The sequence below is a fragment of the Silurus aristotelis genome (genome assembly GCF_946808225.1).
Source record: "Silurus aristotelis genome assembly, chromosome: 10".
Lineage (NCBI taxonomy): Eukaryota > Metazoa > Chordata > Actinopteri > Siluriformes > Siluridae > Silurus > Silurus aristotelis.
In genome coordinates this window covers 18,505,443-18,523,862 of record NC_139583.1, presented here as the reverse complement: position 1 = coordinate 18,523,862, position 18,420 = coordinate 18,505,443, and the positions used below count along the sequence as shown (strand labels likewise).

The following is an 18,420-nucleotide window of genomic DNA, read 5'->3' as shown; positions in this document are numbered from 1 at the left end:
TGTCTCGTGCCTGCTCCAGTGGGAAATCCCTGAGGGGAATTCTCCAAAGGGAGGGGTGGGCGGATATTTGTGGATATTTTCGTGCAAACATTTCACATTACCCCAGGTGTGCAGTATTCAAAGCCTCGCACTGAACCAGGCTTTGGTCGATGCCGGTCTGCCCACAGTCCAAATCCACCTAAGCTAGGTGTTTACGCCCTTGGATACTCACCGGTATGCGGTACGCTCCAGCTTGATCGGGGGTGGCCTGTGGTGCCTCTGGGATCTGGACCATTAGCCCTAACTCTATTATGGGGTTGATCCAGGAAATGCTCCGGTTTCCCCCAACGGCAGCAGAACGGCCCAGGATCCCCCTGCCTCCCTGTGTGTCCGAATCACCCTCCTGTGGGACAGGAGACACAGGGCAATGAAATGTAGGAGAGGGAACGGAAGGTGCCCGAGGACAAGCGATTGGTTTTGGTAGATTGGCACGAGAACGAACACGAGGAAGAATATGTGAAAGAGGTAGACATAGAAGTCGTGGTTTCACTGGCCCCTGGGTATGCAGACAAGTGGTCTTCAACCAGCTGGACTGCCTTATTTACTGATGCTGGACACTGACACTGGACCCACTCTGCCAGTGGAAGCAACCCGATGAACTGCTTGAGCAGGACGAGGTTGACAATCTCGTCAACACTTTAGTCTAGTACAGCAGCCACTTCCAGCAGTCGTTGTAAAGCTAAACGTAAATGGTTGTCCGACTTCACGGTGCGCAAGGGAACAGAAATGTCCGTCCCACTTGCTCCTGAAGCGGGGGTTACTTACTACTTGTAAAATCACCTTGTAGTGTAAGTAACCACAGTGTTCCTTGCATCATGGTTGTGGTGGCATACATAAAGAAAATAAACTCTTACCTGTTTACAGTTTTTCATAACTGTGAACATGTTATGAAAATATGTAAAAAGGTATTACAATATTCCAACCCGGTCAGTGTGCAGCCATTATTGTCAAAATAGCTAGCAACAAAATTGAGTACACGCTAAGTGATAACAGCTGCACGTTGTTTAACCATGCAAAGCCACAAGTCCAATTCATTATGTTTATTATGGTTTTGTCTGCTTGACAAAATGTTGAGATGAAATGTTGTCTCAGAATGTTGAGAATTAGAATTGTTGTTCTCCACAAAGATGGCCTATGCTATAAGAAGATCGGTAAAACCCTGAAACTAAGTTACAGTACAGTGGCCAGGGTCATACACAGGTTTTTTTAAAACTTGTTTCATTTGGAGCAAGCCTCGAAAAAGTCAATCAAAGAAGTTGAGTCCTTGTGTTGTGCATCAGGTGCAGAAGCTGGCTACAAAAAAAAGAAGCATGAGTGCTACCAGCATTGCTTCTTAGGTTGCAGAAGCAGAAGGTCTGCTTGTCAGTGCTCAGACCATATGCCACACACTGCAACAAGTCGTCCCAAAAGGAAGATCTTGATGAAACTGGCTCACAGGAAAGCCCACAAACGGTTTGCAGAAGACAACTTGTCTAAGAGAGCATGAATTACTGGAACCATGCCCTGTGGACTGATAAGACTAAGATCAACTTGTTTGGTTTAGATGGTGTCCAACTGGAGATACCCATCTTTTATTTGGATATCTTCAGTGTAACAACTGACATTAACAGTACTGTCCTCCTGCATGGAGCATTCTCTACTTCATCCTGAATCAAAAATACAAGTGTAACTTAAATGAAACCTAATACCCTCCTTCATAAGCTAACCATATATCGTCATTCATTCTCACATTAGAGTTTAACATTGACTATCACATCTCCACTTACTTTAGCTATTAACACAACATGTAAAGTACATACTAACCATCAACAAACTATTTAAAAACAACAATCTTTCAAACGAGCGGGAGAATGTCTTTTTTTCTTGTTCCTAGATTTCCTTAGACTGGTAGGTTAACTACCATAATTTCCAGAATATTAAGCGCACCCAAATATAAGCCGCACCCACTGAATTTTACAAATATTTTTATTTTGAACATAAATAAGTCGCACCTGTCTATAAGCCACAGGGGCCTACATTGAAACTAATGACCTTTACACAGACTTTAACGAAAGGCAGTGCCTATACTACGGCTTGTATCTAAACAGTAGCCTACCAAGAAATTCATTGTTCACTGTCTTCCTCCTTCCTTTCACAACAATTTCTCTTCGAAATTTTTTTTTTTGCCATCGTCATGCGTTTGAAAATCACCATTGGTGAAGTGTTTCTCCTGATGCCGTGCAGCTCAGAACACAGGTGATGTGCGTTTTTTCATGCACGGTTGTTTTCAACGTGACGAATGATTCGCATTTCCTGTTGACAGTTCGAGTGAGAGGCTGGTCAAACGTCAGCGGAACCTCATCCATATTTATGATGTGGTGTGGCCCGATTCAGTGGGAGCACATCTGATTTAATATAAAGAGTTTCATTGGTTCACCTTATCCTGTTCAGCAATTTCATTGGTCTAATGTTATTTGTTCATTTTTTCCTCTGTTCGATCTGTAAAAACAGTTGTAATTGACTATAGTTATCTTTCTTTTTTTTTTTTTTTTTTTTTTTTTTTTTTTTTTAAGTGTTTTATACAGCCAGAAGTTTGGATTGTTGAGTAAAAATTGTTTTGTGGCATATATGGGCCTGTTTTTTTTTCTACACAATAAAATATTTGAATGAACATCTTCTGAGAGGGGTGATTCCATACTTTTTGCCAGAGGTTGTAGCAACATGTGGAAAGAAGGACAGTTTATTGTCCATAGTTATCAGCAACAGACAATTTTTGAAGTGTCCTTACTCCAGGTCCGATATTTCCTTAAATTTGGGTCCACTGCTCTAGTTCCTCATGGAATCTCCTACTTCAAAACTTAAGTTTGCAACTCTTGTCATGCCCTTTCTTTTGTTCCTGCTATTTGTGTAAAACTAATTAAACAAGAATCTTGCTATTTTTGTCTCCAGTGTGTCACCCTTCATTCTTCTTATACTCTTTTTGAAAGTTTTAACTGCACATTCAGTTAAACCATTTGAAGATCGATGGTTAGGACCTGATTTAACATGTTGAATGCCATTTCTCTTTATTGAAGTTTCATATTTCTCGGTTGTAAAGCATGTTTCATTGCCTCACACAAATTTTTTTTTAGATTTTAGATAATCCGGGTGTGCTAAAACACATTCTCAGTTTCTCAATGTTAATTTGGTAAGTGGAATGCGTGACAGGATAAACTTCCATCCACTTTGAATGAGAATCCACCAGAATTAGAAAAATTCTTCCTAAGAAAGGTCCTGCATACTCTATATGAAGTCATGTTCAGGCTGAGCTAGGCCATTCCCAGGGCTGCAAAGGGGCCTTGAGCAGGTGCCTTTTTTGAAGCTTTGACATATCTCACATTCATTCACCATTCTATGCACATCTTGATCCATTCCTGGCCACCACACTTGGCCAGTCCCTTCATTCTGGACATTCCGGAATTAGTCTGATGTAACTGTTTTAATAACGCAGCTTGACCTCGTAAATGCATAATGATTTTAGCACCCCAAGCACCACAACCCTCCTTCACACTCAGAGCATCACGCCTTTGGTAAAATTCTTACAGGTCTGCCTCTATTTTATCCGGCCAGCCCTTTAATATGTACTCATGTACCTTGGAGTCATGTCATGCCATGTTTTGTCCACAGACAGGTGAGACTTAAAGTCCCTTAAGTCCATCTTCAGCAATTGATCATTATTGTTATCGGGTTCTCCCTTTACCCGGTTCTGGAAGTATAGTCAGTACATCCGCATTTTGGTGGTACCTCCCTGTCTTGTACACAATCTTGTATTGATATGCTTGCAGCATTACAGCCCACTGTTGCACTCTTGGTTAACCAATTTAGGGAACTGCTTTCATTTTATTGCGAAAATTGAACTACAAATACTTGTGAAATCTTTGTCTGCTGACAATCACAGTCAAGCCTCTTTGTCTAACTGTAAATAAAGTTTTTTCAGCAGGGGTTATGTTCTTGACATAAGCCCAAGGTTGCCAGGTTATGAAGGAGCTTGCTATAATAGTTCAGCAACCCCAGGTATGCTTTAAGCTCTGTAATGTTTCTTGGTTTTGGGGCTTCTTTAAAAGCTTTCACCTTAGATCCTGTAGGATGTAGACCTTCTGCATCTTTTTTATGGCCCAAATATTCCACCTCATCTGCCATGAACACACATTTACTTCACTTCAGCTGTAGCCCGGCTTCTTTCAGTCTTGATATCACTTCATCCAGTGTCAAGTGATTTTCTCAGTTAACTCCCATAACTGATGTGTCATCCATATAAACAACTACCCTAGAAATACCTCACAACAATCCCTCCATTGTTTTTGGTAAAATAGCAGGTGTTGATGCAACCCCAAAAGACAGACAATTTTAAGTGAATAATCTTTATTTGATTCTTATTCATATTCACTGTCAGGTATTTCTTGGAATTCTCATCCAGAATGATTTTATGAACTGTTTAACTCCACCCAACAGGGTGAAGATATATTCCACTCGAATAGGGTACTGTATACTCTTGGATCTTTCACTCTTGGAATAGGGTACTGTGGACACCCTATTGACTGTGAGTTTATAGTCACTGCATAATCTTATATGGCTATCTGGATTTAATATGGGAAGAATAGGAGCTGCCTATTCTGATTACTTACCTGGTGATATGTTTTTTCCCCACCTTTGCTTTCAGGGCAAAAGGCACAGATCTACGTCTGAAAAACCTTGGTGTGGCATTACATGGCACATGAAGAGTTGCCGCATTGCCCCTTAATGTCCCCAGTTCCTCTTCGAACACTTCCTCATGCTTAGATAGCACCTGTTGCAATATCTCAAACTGTACCAGCTTTTTTTCCGTACCACTGCAGCTGGATTTCTTCCAACCAGGCCTTGCCTAGTAAGCATGGAACTGTTACTGTCACTTTGTCCAGTAGCATTTTCTTTTCTTGCTGCTAGTATTAGAATTTAGTATTGCTGCTCGAATTTGATGGCCACATGTTTAAGACTGTGTAGCATCATCCCTTCTTTGAATAACAGCCGACAAACCTCTGGGAAATGAGGAGACTATTTGGTGATTGTTTTGGGAGAGCATGTCCCATTTATGTTTGATAAAGGATTGTAGCAGCTCAACAGTCCTGGGTCTTATTCTTTTTCATATTTTTTATTTTTTATATACTGTTTTCAAATGGAGAGGGTCTGAACTGCAGACAACATACAGGCCAGTTTATCACCCGACTCTACTACTATGAAGCCATGCTGCTGTAATAGATGTTGTTCTAAAAAATGACAGTGCCTCTCTAAGGTACTGTTTTTACAGTGCATCCAGAAAGTGTTCACAGCACTTTTTTATGCATTTTGTTGTTACAGCCTTATTCCAAAATGGATTTAATTAATTATTTTCATCAAAATTCTACAAACAATTACCTATAATGACAACGTGAAAAGTTTGGCATAATGACTGCCTGCTTGGAGGCACCTGAAGGACTTTCAGACTATGAGAAACAAATATTGAACTCTCTGGCCTGAATGTCAAGCATCATATCTGGAAGAAACCAAGTACCGCTAATTACCTGGCCAATACCATCCCTACAGTAAAGCATGGTGGTGGCAGCATCATGCTGTGGGGATGTTTTTTAGCAGCTGGAATTTTAGAGACTAGTCAGGATTTATGGAAAGATAAATGCAGCAATGTACAGAGACATCCCTAATTTTTTAACCTGCTCCAGAGCACTCTGGACCTGGGGCGACAGTTTATCTTCCAACAGGACCCTAAGCACACAGCCAAGATAACAAAGGAGTGGCTACAGGACAACTCTGTGGATGTCCTCAAGTGTGGCCAAGCCAGAGCCCAGACTTGAAACCAATTAAATATCTCTGGAGAAATCTGAAAATAGCTGTGCACTGATGCGCTACATCCAACCTGATGGAGCTTGAGAGGTTCTGCAAAGAAGAATGGGGGAAAAACTGCCCAAAAATAGTTTTGCCAAGCTTGTAGCATCATACTCCAAAAGACTTTTGTTTAGGCTGTAATTGGTGCCAAAGGTGCTTCAACAAAGTATTGAGCAATGGCTGTGCACTTATAGTTATGAACAAATGATTTTTTGCATAAATTTGCAAAGTTTTCAAACACGTCTTTCACATTGTCATTATGTTGTATTGTTTGTAGAATATTGATAAAAATAATAAATTCAATCGATTTTGGAATAGGGCTGTAACAACAAAATGTGGATAAATTGTTGTGAATACTTTTCGGTTGCATTGTATGTCCAATCATGTTACTAACATGTTGCCAATTAACCTAATTCATGACATTTTTTTCCTCCAGGTAGTTCTTCAGAATTCAACAAAAAAATTCATCTTTTATTTAAAATTGTCATTTTTAACCCATTTTTTTTATCTCAGTTTAAAAATGTCGTCATTGTATGAGGGGAAAAAAAAAAATTGACATGGCTATTGCAATAATTCCAGCTGAGACTGTAAATAATAATAGTTACTGTAACAGGCATACATTTTGAGCAGTGCCCAAAAGAAGGATATCTATTATTATTAGTATTATAACAATAGCATTTTGATATTTCCTATAAGTATTCCAATTTACTGTTCCACCTCTATACCACCAAAGACAAAAATTAATTCAACTTTTTTTTGTATGTTTTTACAGTGAAACCATCATGTTTTTACATCAGATATTTTATCAAGGCTTGAAAGCACGGATAGCAAGCTGGCCAACATTAGTCCTGGGTGAGTGCTTTTTAAATATACTATCTTCAGTAAATCAACTGTTTAAAATGTGGTCATAGTAGAAAGTTTCTCTACAATATGACTGGAAATGTCTTTTTTTTTATTAACATTTTTGGCCACCAGCTGACCTCTTTGACATACTCCTGCCCATGCTGAACATCTACCAGGAGTTTGTTCGCAATCACCAGTACAGCCTGCAGATCCTGGCACATTGCAAACAAAATCGTGATTTTGACAAGTTGCTGAAGCAGTATGAGTCGAAGCCTGACTGTGAGGAGCGCACTCTGGAAACATTTCTCACCTATCCCATGTTCCAGGTGACCATTATTTTCTTAACAGTCTCATTACTCTTCTATAATATTTTATTGCAAAAACAACGAAAGCTGTAACCAGAAAGATAAATAATTTACCACTACTGCTACTAATAATTATTATTATTAGTAGCAATAGTAAAGGTGTATATACATTTTCCTTGCATAAGCAATGCACCCACCAGCTCCACTTTATGGAAACTTGTATACCTGCTCATTTATGCAGTTAACAGTGAATCATGTGGTTGTAGCAAAATGCAAAAAAAAAATTGCAAATGCAAATACAGGTCAAGAGCTTCAGATAATGTTCACAGCAAATATCAGAATAAAGAAAATTTGTGATCACTGTGAAAACATACCACTTTAAAAGTGGTATGTTTCTCCATGGCAAATGGTCCAGTTTAAAATTCTCCTGCCTGTCATGTTGGACTTTTGCACACTTACATCTCTAGAGTTTACACAGAATAATGCAAAAAACACAATGGAAACAGTGTCAGTGGAAACATAAAGGAGGTCAAAAGAGAACTCATTAAGCTGTGAATATAATCACAGGGAATGGAGATTTAAAGTCCCAGGAGATCAGAATTTCATAAAATGCTCAAATCTGCCCTTGATATTATTGCAAATTTGGCTAAAATTTTACAAGGAGTTTACATTTAACAAAACTGGCAATTCTTTTGAAATATATATTTTTTGAAAATATTTTATATATGAATATGTGTATATATATATATATATATATATATATATATATATATATATATATATATATATATATATATATATATATATATATATATACATACACACACACTTACCGGCCATTTTATTAGGTACACCTTACTAGTACCGGGTTGGACCCCTCTTTTGCCTTTAGAACTCCCTAATCCTTCGTGGCAAAGAATCAACAAGGTACTGGAAAGTTTCCTCAGAGATTTTGGTCCATATTGACATGATAGCATCACACAGTTGCTGCAGATTTGTCGGCTGCACATCCATGATGCGAATCTCCCGTTCCACCACATCCCAAAGGTGCTCTATTGGATTGAGATTTGGTTACTGTGGAGGCCATTTGAGTACAGTGAACTCATTGTCATGTTCAAGAAACCAGTCTGAGATGATTTGCGCTTTATGACATGGCGCATTATCCTGCTGGAAGTAGCCATCAAAAGATGGGTACACTGTGGACATAAAGGGATGGACATGGTCAGCAGCAATACACAGGTAGGCTGTGGCGTTGACACGATGCTCAATTGGTACTAATGGGCCCAAAGTGTGCGAAGAAAATATCCCCCACACCATTACACCACCACCACCAGCTTGAACCGTTGATACAAGGCAGGATGGATCCATGCTTTTATGTTGTTGACGCCAAATTCTGACCCTACCATCTGAATGTCACAGCAGAAATCGAGACTCATCAGATCAGGCAACGTTTTTCCAATCTTCTATTGTCCAATTTTGGTGAGCCTGTGCGAATTGTAGCCTCAGTTTCCTGTTCTTAGCTGTCAGGAGTGGCACCGGGTGTGGTCTTCTGCTACTGTAGCCCATCCGCCTCAAGGTTTGACGTGTTGTGCGTTCAGAGATGCTCTTCTGCATACCTTGGTTGTAACGAGTGGTTATTTGAGTTACTGTTGCCTTCCTATCAGCTCGAACCAGTCTGGCGATTCTCCTCTGACCTCTGGCATCAACAAGGCATTTGCGCTGCCCACAGAACTGCCGCTTACTGGATATTTTCTCTTTTTCTGACCATTCTCTGTAAACCATAGAGATGGTTGTGCGTGAAAATCCCAGTAGATCAGCAGTTTTTGAAATACTCAGACCAGTCTGGCACCAACAACCATGCCACGTTCAAAGTCACTTAAATCACCTTTCTTCCCCATTCTGACGCTCGGTTTGAACTGCAGCAGATAGTCTTGACCATATCTACATGCCTAAATGCATTGAGTTGCTGCTATGTGATTGGCTGATTAGAAATTTGCGTTAACAAGCAGCTGTACCTAATAAAGTGGCCGGTGAGTGTGTGTGTGTGTGTGTGTGTGTGTGTGTGTGTGTGTGTGTGTGTGTGTATACATATATATATATATATATATATATATATATATATATATATATATATATATATATGTATACACACAGTGAGGAAAATAAGTATTTGAACACCCTGCTATTTTGCAAGTTCTCCCACTTAGAAATCATGGAGGGGTCTATAATTGTCATCGTAGGTGCATGTCCACTGAGAGAGACATAATCTAAAAAAAAAAAATATCCAGAAATCACAATGTATGATTTTTTAACTATTTATTTGTATGATACAGCTGCAAATAAGTATTTGAACACTTGAGAAAGCCAATGTTAATATTTGGTACAGTAGCCTTTGTTTGCAATTACAGAGGTCAAACGTTTCCTGTAGTTTTTCACCAGGTTTGCACACACTGCAGGAGGGATTTTGGCCCACTCCTCCACACAGATCTTCTCTAGATCAGTCAGGTTTCTGGCCTGTCGCTGAGAAACACGGAGTTTGAGCTCCCTCCAAAGATTCTCTATTGGGTTTAGGTCTGGAGACTGGCTAGGCCACGCCAGAACCTTGAAATGCTTCTTACAGAGCCACTCCTTGGTTATCCTGGCTGTGTGCTTCGGGTCATTGTCATGTTGGAAGACCCAGCCTCGACCCATCTTCAATGCTCTAACTGAGGGAAGGAGGTTTTTCCCCAAAATCTTGCAATACATGGCCCTGGTCATCCTCTCCTTAATACAGTGCAGTCGCCCTGTCCCATGTGCAGAAAAACACCCCCAAAGCATGATGCTACCACCCCCATGCTTCACAGTAGGGTTGGTGTTCTTGGGATGGTACTCATCATTCTTCTTCCTCCAAACGCGTTTAGTGGAATTATGACCCAAAACGTCTATTTTAGTCTCATCTGACCACATGACTTTCTCCCATGACTCCTCTGGATCATCCAAATGGTCATTGGCAAACTTAAGACGTGTCTGGACATGTGCTGGTTTAAGCAGGGGAACCTTCCGTGTCATGCATGATTTCAAACCATGACGTCTTAGTGCATTACCAACAGTAACTTTGGAAACGGTGGGTCCAGCTCTTTTCAGGTCATTGACCAGCTCCTCCCGTGTTGTTCTGGGCTGATTTCTTACCTTCCTTAGGATCATTGAGACCCCACGAGGTGAGATCTTGCATGGAGCCCCAGTCCGAGGGAGATTGACAGTCATGTTTAGCTTCTTCCATTTTCTAATGATTGCTCCAACAGTGGACCTTTTTTCACCAAGCTGCTTGGCAATTTCCCCGTAGCCCTTTCCAGCCTTTGTGGAGGTGTACAATTTTGTCTCTAGTGTCTTTGGACGGCTCTTTGGTCTTGGCCATGTTAGTAGTTGGATTCTTACTGATTGTATGGGGTGGACAGGTGTCTTTATGCAGCTAACGACCTCATACAGGTGCATCTAATTTAGGATAATAAATGTAGTGGAGGTGGACATTTTAAAGGCAGACTAAAGGTCTTTGAGGGTCAGAATTCTAGCTGATAGACAGGTGTTCAAATACTTATTTGCAGCTGTATCATACAAATAAATAGTTTAAAAATCATATATTGTGATTTCTGGATTTTTTTTTTTAGATTATGTCTCTCACAGTGGACATGCACCTACGATGACAATTTCAGACCCCTCCATGATTTCTAAGTGGGAGAACTTGCAAAATAGCAGGGTGTTCAAATACTTATTTTCCTCACTGTATATATAAAACGTGTTGCATAATTTGCATATTGTCTCATGACAGTTAAACATTAAATCTATGTGATAACGTAAAGTGCCCTTCTTAACTGCTGTGATGTTTTGGAAACACTTTTCATTTCTGGTGGTTGTCTTGGAATTATCAAAAAAAAAAATGCTTCAGGGTTATAGGTAGTTACTGTCTCTTCTAGTAGATCTACTCCAATCCACTTTATGTTGCTTTTTCAACACAGATACCACGCTACATTTTAACACTCCATGAGCTGTTGGCACACACACCTCATGAGCATGTGGAAAGGAATAGTTTGGAATATGCTAAGTCCAAGTTGGAGGAGCTTTCCAGGTACAAAGCATGCTTACCACTCACTGGCAACTAAACATGATATTTACACACTGCTGTCAATCATTCCCCACAATTCAGTTCAATATAATTCACATTCACAATGGCACTATTGTTTTAAGTGGCAGATGTACAATTATAAGCTTATAGTGTAAAGACACTATAATATATATATATATATATATATATATATATATATATATATATATATATATATATATATATATATATATATATATATACATACAGTGCGTTCAGAAATGCCCTCTGTTATCAAAGCTGGCAATAAATACATGAATTTAGTTTGTGGAAAATTTTGTGCAGTTTTTCCAGAGACTAGAATACCACCTGAAAAATACCTGAGGAGGGATTTTTTGAATGCACCTGTATTTGTATTTTCATGTAATATGGCTAGTAAATGGGTTTAGTTTTTGCCGATATACTTGTATTCAATTTCAGCACTAGAAATGTACACTTCATCTTTAAATACTCGAGAACTAGTATTAGGATTAGTAGTATCAGATTCGGATTTCCAAATAGATACAGGAAAATTGTTTTACGTTTTAACCTTTCTTATCGTTTATAAGTATTTGCAACATATTTTGGTTTTATTAGACATATTAGTATTATTTCTACTTTAAAGTCCAGATTTGGGAATGTGACTGATACATTCCTGTTTACTTTAGCTATTCATGAGAAATGTAATGGTTATCCTTTTTACTGTTGTCACTGATTTTTGGATCAGTATCCATGCATATTTTTCTAATTATCTTTTCAGTTCCCTTGGACTTACATTTTTATTATTCATTTTTTTTTATTACATTTGATGGGCAAGACAATTAAATGGGCAAATTCTGCTTGGTGCAGAAACAATTGAGGAAAAGTACTGAGCTGCTCTCAGGATTTGTGAGCTCAAACTAATATTGGATATAAGAAATGTATTACTGAAGTCAGACAACTCGAAACTTATACCATATTAAAGTCATTTTACACAACAGACATTTGTCTATAAGCAATGAAGAGGGAGTTTGAGATTAGCGAGAATCAGTGTCACTATCCATAATGAAAAAGGAGAATGTATGTGTAAATAAGGAGGATGGCCCCTTGAGATAAAAGTTAAAAGAATGCCTCAGGTTCCACAAGATAAAGTATAATGAAGAAGAAGAGAAAATATCGTGGAAGACCAATTTCCCTCATGGTGTATTTTCAGCTGGTATATGAATAAAGTGATCTATCAAGCCCCTTTATGGTATGTATCATTGGCATACAGAGAAATCCTACTGACATCAAAAAATCCTACTAGATGCTAGAAAAGCTGGCCTAAGTGAAAAAAGGCTCTGATCAGGGCAGCACAAGAACAGGCTTCAGCACAAAATTCATAAAGGCTGGGTTTCAGTGACAAAAGCTAGTGTACAGTCCAAATACACCCTTTATATTCTATATTAAGCACATCACACATATGCTCAATCAAATTGAGATCAGGAGAATTTGGAGGTCAACACGGTAATGCTTTGTCAAGTTTCTCAAACTATCCTGAACATTTTTGCAGTGAAGCATGGTGCCATAACCTGCTAAAAGAGGCTGCTGCTATTATGGAATTCTATTGACATAATGGAGTGTACTTGTTTGGCAACATGAAAGCCAAGACTAATGTTTTAGCAGAAGATTATCACTCTGTCCCTTTGCGACTTGCCTTTTTCATTAGTGCATTCTGGTGCCATCACTTTCTCATGCACATACACCAGCCTGTCCATATAATGTAAAAGAAAAATGTGTTCATTAAACAATGCCACATTTTTCACTTTGGTTCATGCATTAGTTCTGATGCTCACATGACCATTGTTGCCAGTTTTGCTATTGGAAAGTGGTCAGCATGGGAATTCCGACTGGTCCACAGTATGTTAGCCAGCATTTACATTTTCTGCAATTTGTAGGACAGTAGTGCTTCTTGCGGTAGGTATTTACCACTGAATACTATATCCTATTATCAGAATGCCCTAAAATGTTTTGAAAATTGTAGGTTAACTTTGTAATTAACAATGCATGCTTGTGAATTGTAGAAATGTAGATTGTTAATTTTATCAACAGGCATTAAGATGTGCCCCACAACTGTTAAATGCATATAGGACTGTTGTAATGTAAACATCTTAATTTGAATTCCATATTGTTATATCATCATGTCAATGTGCTGAATGTATACTTATTTTAAGAATCATGCACGACGAAGTAAGTGAAACAGAGAACATCAGGAAAAACCTGGCCATTGAGCGCATGATCGTCGAGGGCTGTGAGATTCTCCTGGATACTAGTCAGACTTTTGTTAGACAAGGTAAATCTACTCCTACCCCAAGTACACATACATAGACAAAGATCTAAGTAGGGACTTCAAAGATGCTCTTCTTATCTTGTTTTGTTGCCCACATTGTTACAAGTCTTTTTGTCCCTTTTCTGGACTTGTTTTTTTTATATTCCTAAAGACATTAATTTACCTAATTGTTTTAATCCTACCATTCTATGTTGAAATAAATGTGTACTATGCTATCTAACAGGTTTTAGAACAGCAATAGGAAGGGGTTGTGTTTTATTGTAATATTTTTATCTGATACCAAGTAAAATAATCATAATAAATCTTTCTATTTGCTCTTTCTTGTATTTTTTAATTCCAAGGATCACTTATCCAGGTGCCCATGAGTGAGAAAGGGAAGATTACCCGTGGTCGTTTGGGCTCCTTGTCTCTGAAGAAAGAGGGTGAGAGACAGTGCTTTCTTTTCTCAAAACACCTCATCATCTGTACCAGGGGCTCTGGTGGGAAGCTGCACCTCACCAAGGTAAGATTTAGGTTTGCATGAATCAAAACAACCTAGTATTTTAGAACTTCTTCAAAACAGCATTTTAACTGTTAGTAGTAAATATAGAGTACATATAGAAAAAAAAGTATGTATTTGTGTATACATTGCATAACAAATTCTAAAATTGTGATGCTTATTTTTAGACTTATTAAGTTTATTTAAAATTATCTTAATATATAAAGAGTTACAAGTTTGCTTTATTTAGAGAGACAATTTCAAGCTTGAATTTATATATATAGAATAAAAAAACATTTAGTTTAATTTGCTACATAGCTTTCTAGCTATTTTGTGTAGTGTAAACATGCACAAATCGTAAAACTATATTTGTTTGTAACGAGTTTAAAAACAGTTTTATTACAAATAATAACAATTAAAACAAATACTTGTATACTGTATGGCCAAAAGTATGTGGACATCTGGCTATCACACCAAGGGCTTCCCCAAACTGTTGCCATAGGTTTGTAAGCATACATTGTTATAAATAAATTACAATTCAACAGCATTAAAATGAGCTTTCACTGGAACTACAGTGCCCAAACCTATTTTAGCAGTACAGTGAAATGAAAGGGCCATGATAGATTTCTTTGAAAAAAAATAATTTAGAAAAATATCTGTGGCCTGAGCTCTGACCTCAACTCAGCTGAACACCTTTGAGATGATCTGGTCTTGTGGCTGAATAAGATTCCCATATTAAAATCTAGTGGAAAGCCTTCCCAGAAAAGTGGAAGCTGTTGTAACACGAATGTGGTGTGGCAGGGGTGACGTGGAGGGGAGGGTAAGTCACTGTTTATGGTTTTTGAATTGGCCCATATGATTGTGTTGCTCAGGTGTCCACATAGTTTTGGCCATAAGTGTAGCTATAGACAAGCATAAGCGATGTGTATCTATAAAATGGGCACATATAATATTTATCCTGGCAAATGTGAAACTTTACAATATATATATATATTTTTTTTCGAAAATATTAAAACTTTCATAAATCAGATATATTTAGTTTATATCCAATTTCCACCTCTTTACATTCTTAAAAAGGCTAAAAACAGATTATGAATAATATTTTGACTTTGCCAAGTGTAATAGAAATAGAACTGATCGCTAAATAGCCTTTTTTTTTAACCCACAATAGTTTTTTTTTTACTATATTTGTACTAAGGGAAATAACTGTAATATTAACTTTTAGATTATGACACTCAGTAATTTTTTTTTCAGCTGCTTTTTTGGAAATTCAGGCAAAGGAATTTTTTTTGGTTATGACTGCATAATCTGAATTGATATTTGATACACTATATAGTACAAAGTTTGTGCACATCTGACCCTCACACTTATGTAGGCCTCCCTCAAATTGTTGGAACGAAGTATGAAGGACACCAATTGTATAAGATATCTTTCTAGGCTCTAGCATTAAAATGGCCATTCCACTGGAATTGCACGCTAGTTCACATATGTTCCAGAATTACAGTGTACCTTGCAGAAAGTGATGTTCATGAAGATATGTTTTTTTTTGGAGTTTAAGTGGAAGAACTTAAGTGGCCTGCAAAAATCCCATACTTAAACCTCATTACACACTCATTACACAAACTGCCCCACAACTAATTGCCCAAAACCATTGACTCTCCTCTCTAATTCTTTGTGGCTGAATTGGCAAATCTCCACAGCAATACTCCACAGATTTTAAAAAGCTTTCTGAGAAGATATATAATAGTAACCTGCAAAGTATATATGCAATAGAATGTTTACAAATCACATACAGTATGTCCACAAACTTTGGCCATATAATGTTTCAAATAATCACTAATCAGTCATTACCAAGAAGATTTCTTTGCCTGAATTTCCCAGGGTAGCAGCTGATTCGTCTCTGTATCTGTGGCCAACAGAATGGAGTGATTTCGCTTATTGATTGCACATTGATTGAAGACCTTGAAAGCACAGATGATGAGCGTAAGTATTAAAACCTCTACATTTTATCTGTCTTTACAGGCTGTGTTGGCAAAGCAAAATAGAAATGCTCCATTTTCAGTACATCTTCTCAAAGTAAAATATCTGCTATTAAACAATGTACTTATTTGTGTGCTCTTATGCACACTTAAGGGGCTTTTTGCATAAATGATTCAAATGTATAAAACACTTTTTGACACAAAAAGCAATTGCATCCTGCACAGTTTATGGCATGGAATATTAATTTCTGTTCTCCTGCACTGCTTTATTGAATAACAGATTTTATGTGATATGTGACTAAGGTCTGTAAATTATTGGAAAGGGTTAATTGGCCTTATTTCTAAAAGGCCATTGGTGGAAGTTCACAAGTTTCTGGCTGGAGAACAAGCTTGAAAGGATCTAGCAAACTAAGTCATATCATGGTTTAGGAATGGTTACCAAAGATGTTCCTGAAAAAGTGCAATGGTGTAATTCTTTAGAAGTAAGACTTGAACTATGTATGCCATCCCTGATCTTTTAATAGATGGAAGCTACAACACCTAACACAAGTTGTGTAAATTGTAAATGTATGTAAATAAAAAATTACTCTTTTTAATGCCATGCCAGCTGAGGGCCTGAAGATCATGGACATCCAACAATGCATTTTTGCCTTTTTCCCTTGCACACAAAGATTTATATCTTTAACTCTATATAAGGCCAGTTTAATTTAATCTTAAATTGCTCATATTTCTATAGCAGACAGGATGTTAACTTTGCTGCATGGAGATGATGCACCTGGTACGGACATCTATATTCCTATGCACATCAGTTTATTTGTTTTAGGCCACAGCTACATCTACAACGGTCATGGATTTCAGTTGTTTTCTCTAGGCTTTAAATCTGTATGCTGTGATATGATTTGTTAATCCAGTTACTATTGTTATATGGAAGGTTTAACTAGGAAATGTGTCATTCCAATGCTAATTGGGAAAAAATGAAAAATTCCTGGTTGCTTCCTGTGTTTGGTGATGCAACAAATTTATGGTAACATTATAACTTTATAACTATTTTTACAGAGCAAAAAAAAATTTTTCAGAGAAAAAATGCCAGAATAAAGAAAATGATTACATTAAAGTAAAACACAAGTAAATCGACTAAAATTACAGAATACTTCTGACAGCAGGTTATAGCTGTAGATGGGTAGCTATAGCATGTATTAATATAGTACATTTTACTTAGCAGTGGCTGTTAAAATATATTTGCAGTGAAGAAAGTTCCAGTAGAGATTCTACTGCCTTTAATCAGGAGACCCTAATAGTTATGATTGACTTGTTTGCATATGTGTCAAAATGTGATTAAAATCACTTGTATTTATGCACTTGTATATATGTTTACTAATTTATTGTATGTTTACAATTTTATGAACCTAGTTCATAAATTCTTACCTTTTAAAATAAATAGTTTATTTCTATTTATTTTAGATATGCTTTATATTTTATGCTGTAAGTTTAAAGAGGTTTATGCTGATTTAGCATTGTGGACATGCCCACTCTGGCTCTTCTCATACTATAGGGTTACTAGGACTGTGGCTGTTTACATTATGGATTGGCCTTGTATGCATGTGTCAGGGTGCGAGCAAAAACAGAAGGCGGAAGCCGGAGTACAGCTCGCTTGGGTTTTAATACAAGTGTGAGGGAGAGAGAGACACACGAGCACACACACTCAGACGCGCACATGCGCACACACACAAGCACAAGCACACGGCAGTCCTACGGTTGAGAGAGTCCGAGTTGCGCTAGCTGACCCGAGATGCGTGGGGACCCGAGTCCGAATGGAACGGAAGACATTGAACATAGCACAAAAACAAACAACCCATTCACACAGTACGTAGCGTCCAACACATTCAATAACTAACTAAATAATTAGTTTTTTCTCAAAGTGCACCATTGCCATGCACTGCTAACAGCAGACAGGAATTATTGGACATTGCTAACTCACACGGTCATTTTGAATTCACTGGTTTTATACCACCTGAGCTACAACTTACTATTTGCACCAGTAGCCGCCATCACCCACAGAAATGCCATGCAGCATCGAGTTGGAGTAAGCAAGCTGACCGTATGAGAACGCTTCAGAGAATGCATTGCAAGCGTGGAAAGAGGGGAGGGCTCCATGCTAGGCTAAAACCACTGTTACCTAGCCTCTTACTGCCCAACGTGCGCTCTCTGGAAAACAAACTGAGCGAGCTAAAAGGCAGAATTACAACACAGCGGGAAATCCTTTTTTTAACGGAGACCTAGCTTTCAGACAAAGTGCCAGAATGCGCCTTTCAGTTAGAGACTCATTTGTTACACCGATGAGACCGGACTCCAGTCCAGTAAAGCTAAAGGGGAAGATGAGTGTGTGCTTATAAACAACTCGTGTTGCAGAGACATACAGGCTGTTAATAAGCACTGTTCACCAGATGTGAAGTTTTTATTGCTAAAATCCCATCCTT

The 18,420-nt window shown here is 38.0% G+C and overlaps 1 protein-coding gene across 6 annotated transcripts in view; it reads left to right on the top strand.

The window, feature by feature from the left end:
- rasgrf1 (Ras protein specific guanine nucleotide releasing factor 1) overlaps window positions 1-18,420 on the top strand; it is a 188,324-nt gene that overhangs the window by 68,696 nt on the left and 101,208 nt on the right. For 5 of the 6 annotated variants that reach the window (XM_083552609.1, XM_083552606.1, XM_083552605.1 and 2 more), the window contains 6 exons: window positions 6,686-6,765; window positions 6,889-7,082; window positions 11,054-11,163; window positions 13,371-13,489; window positions 13,828-13,988; window positions 15,884-15,947. In XM_083552609.1, coding sequence (XP_083408735.1) covers window positions 6,686-6,765; window positions 6,889-7,082; window positions 11,054-11,163; window positions 13,371-13,489; window positions 13,828-13,988; window positions 15,884-15,947 — 728 coding nt within the window. Of the gene's footprint in view, window positions 1-4,509; window positions 4,598-4,717; window positions 4,922-6,685; window positions 6,766-6,888; window positions 7,083-11,053; window positions 11,164-13,370; window positions 13,490-13,827; window positions 13,989-15,883; window positions 15,948-18,420 lie in introns of those variants that run through there. The other variant, XM_083552610.1, reaches the window with a different exon arrangement.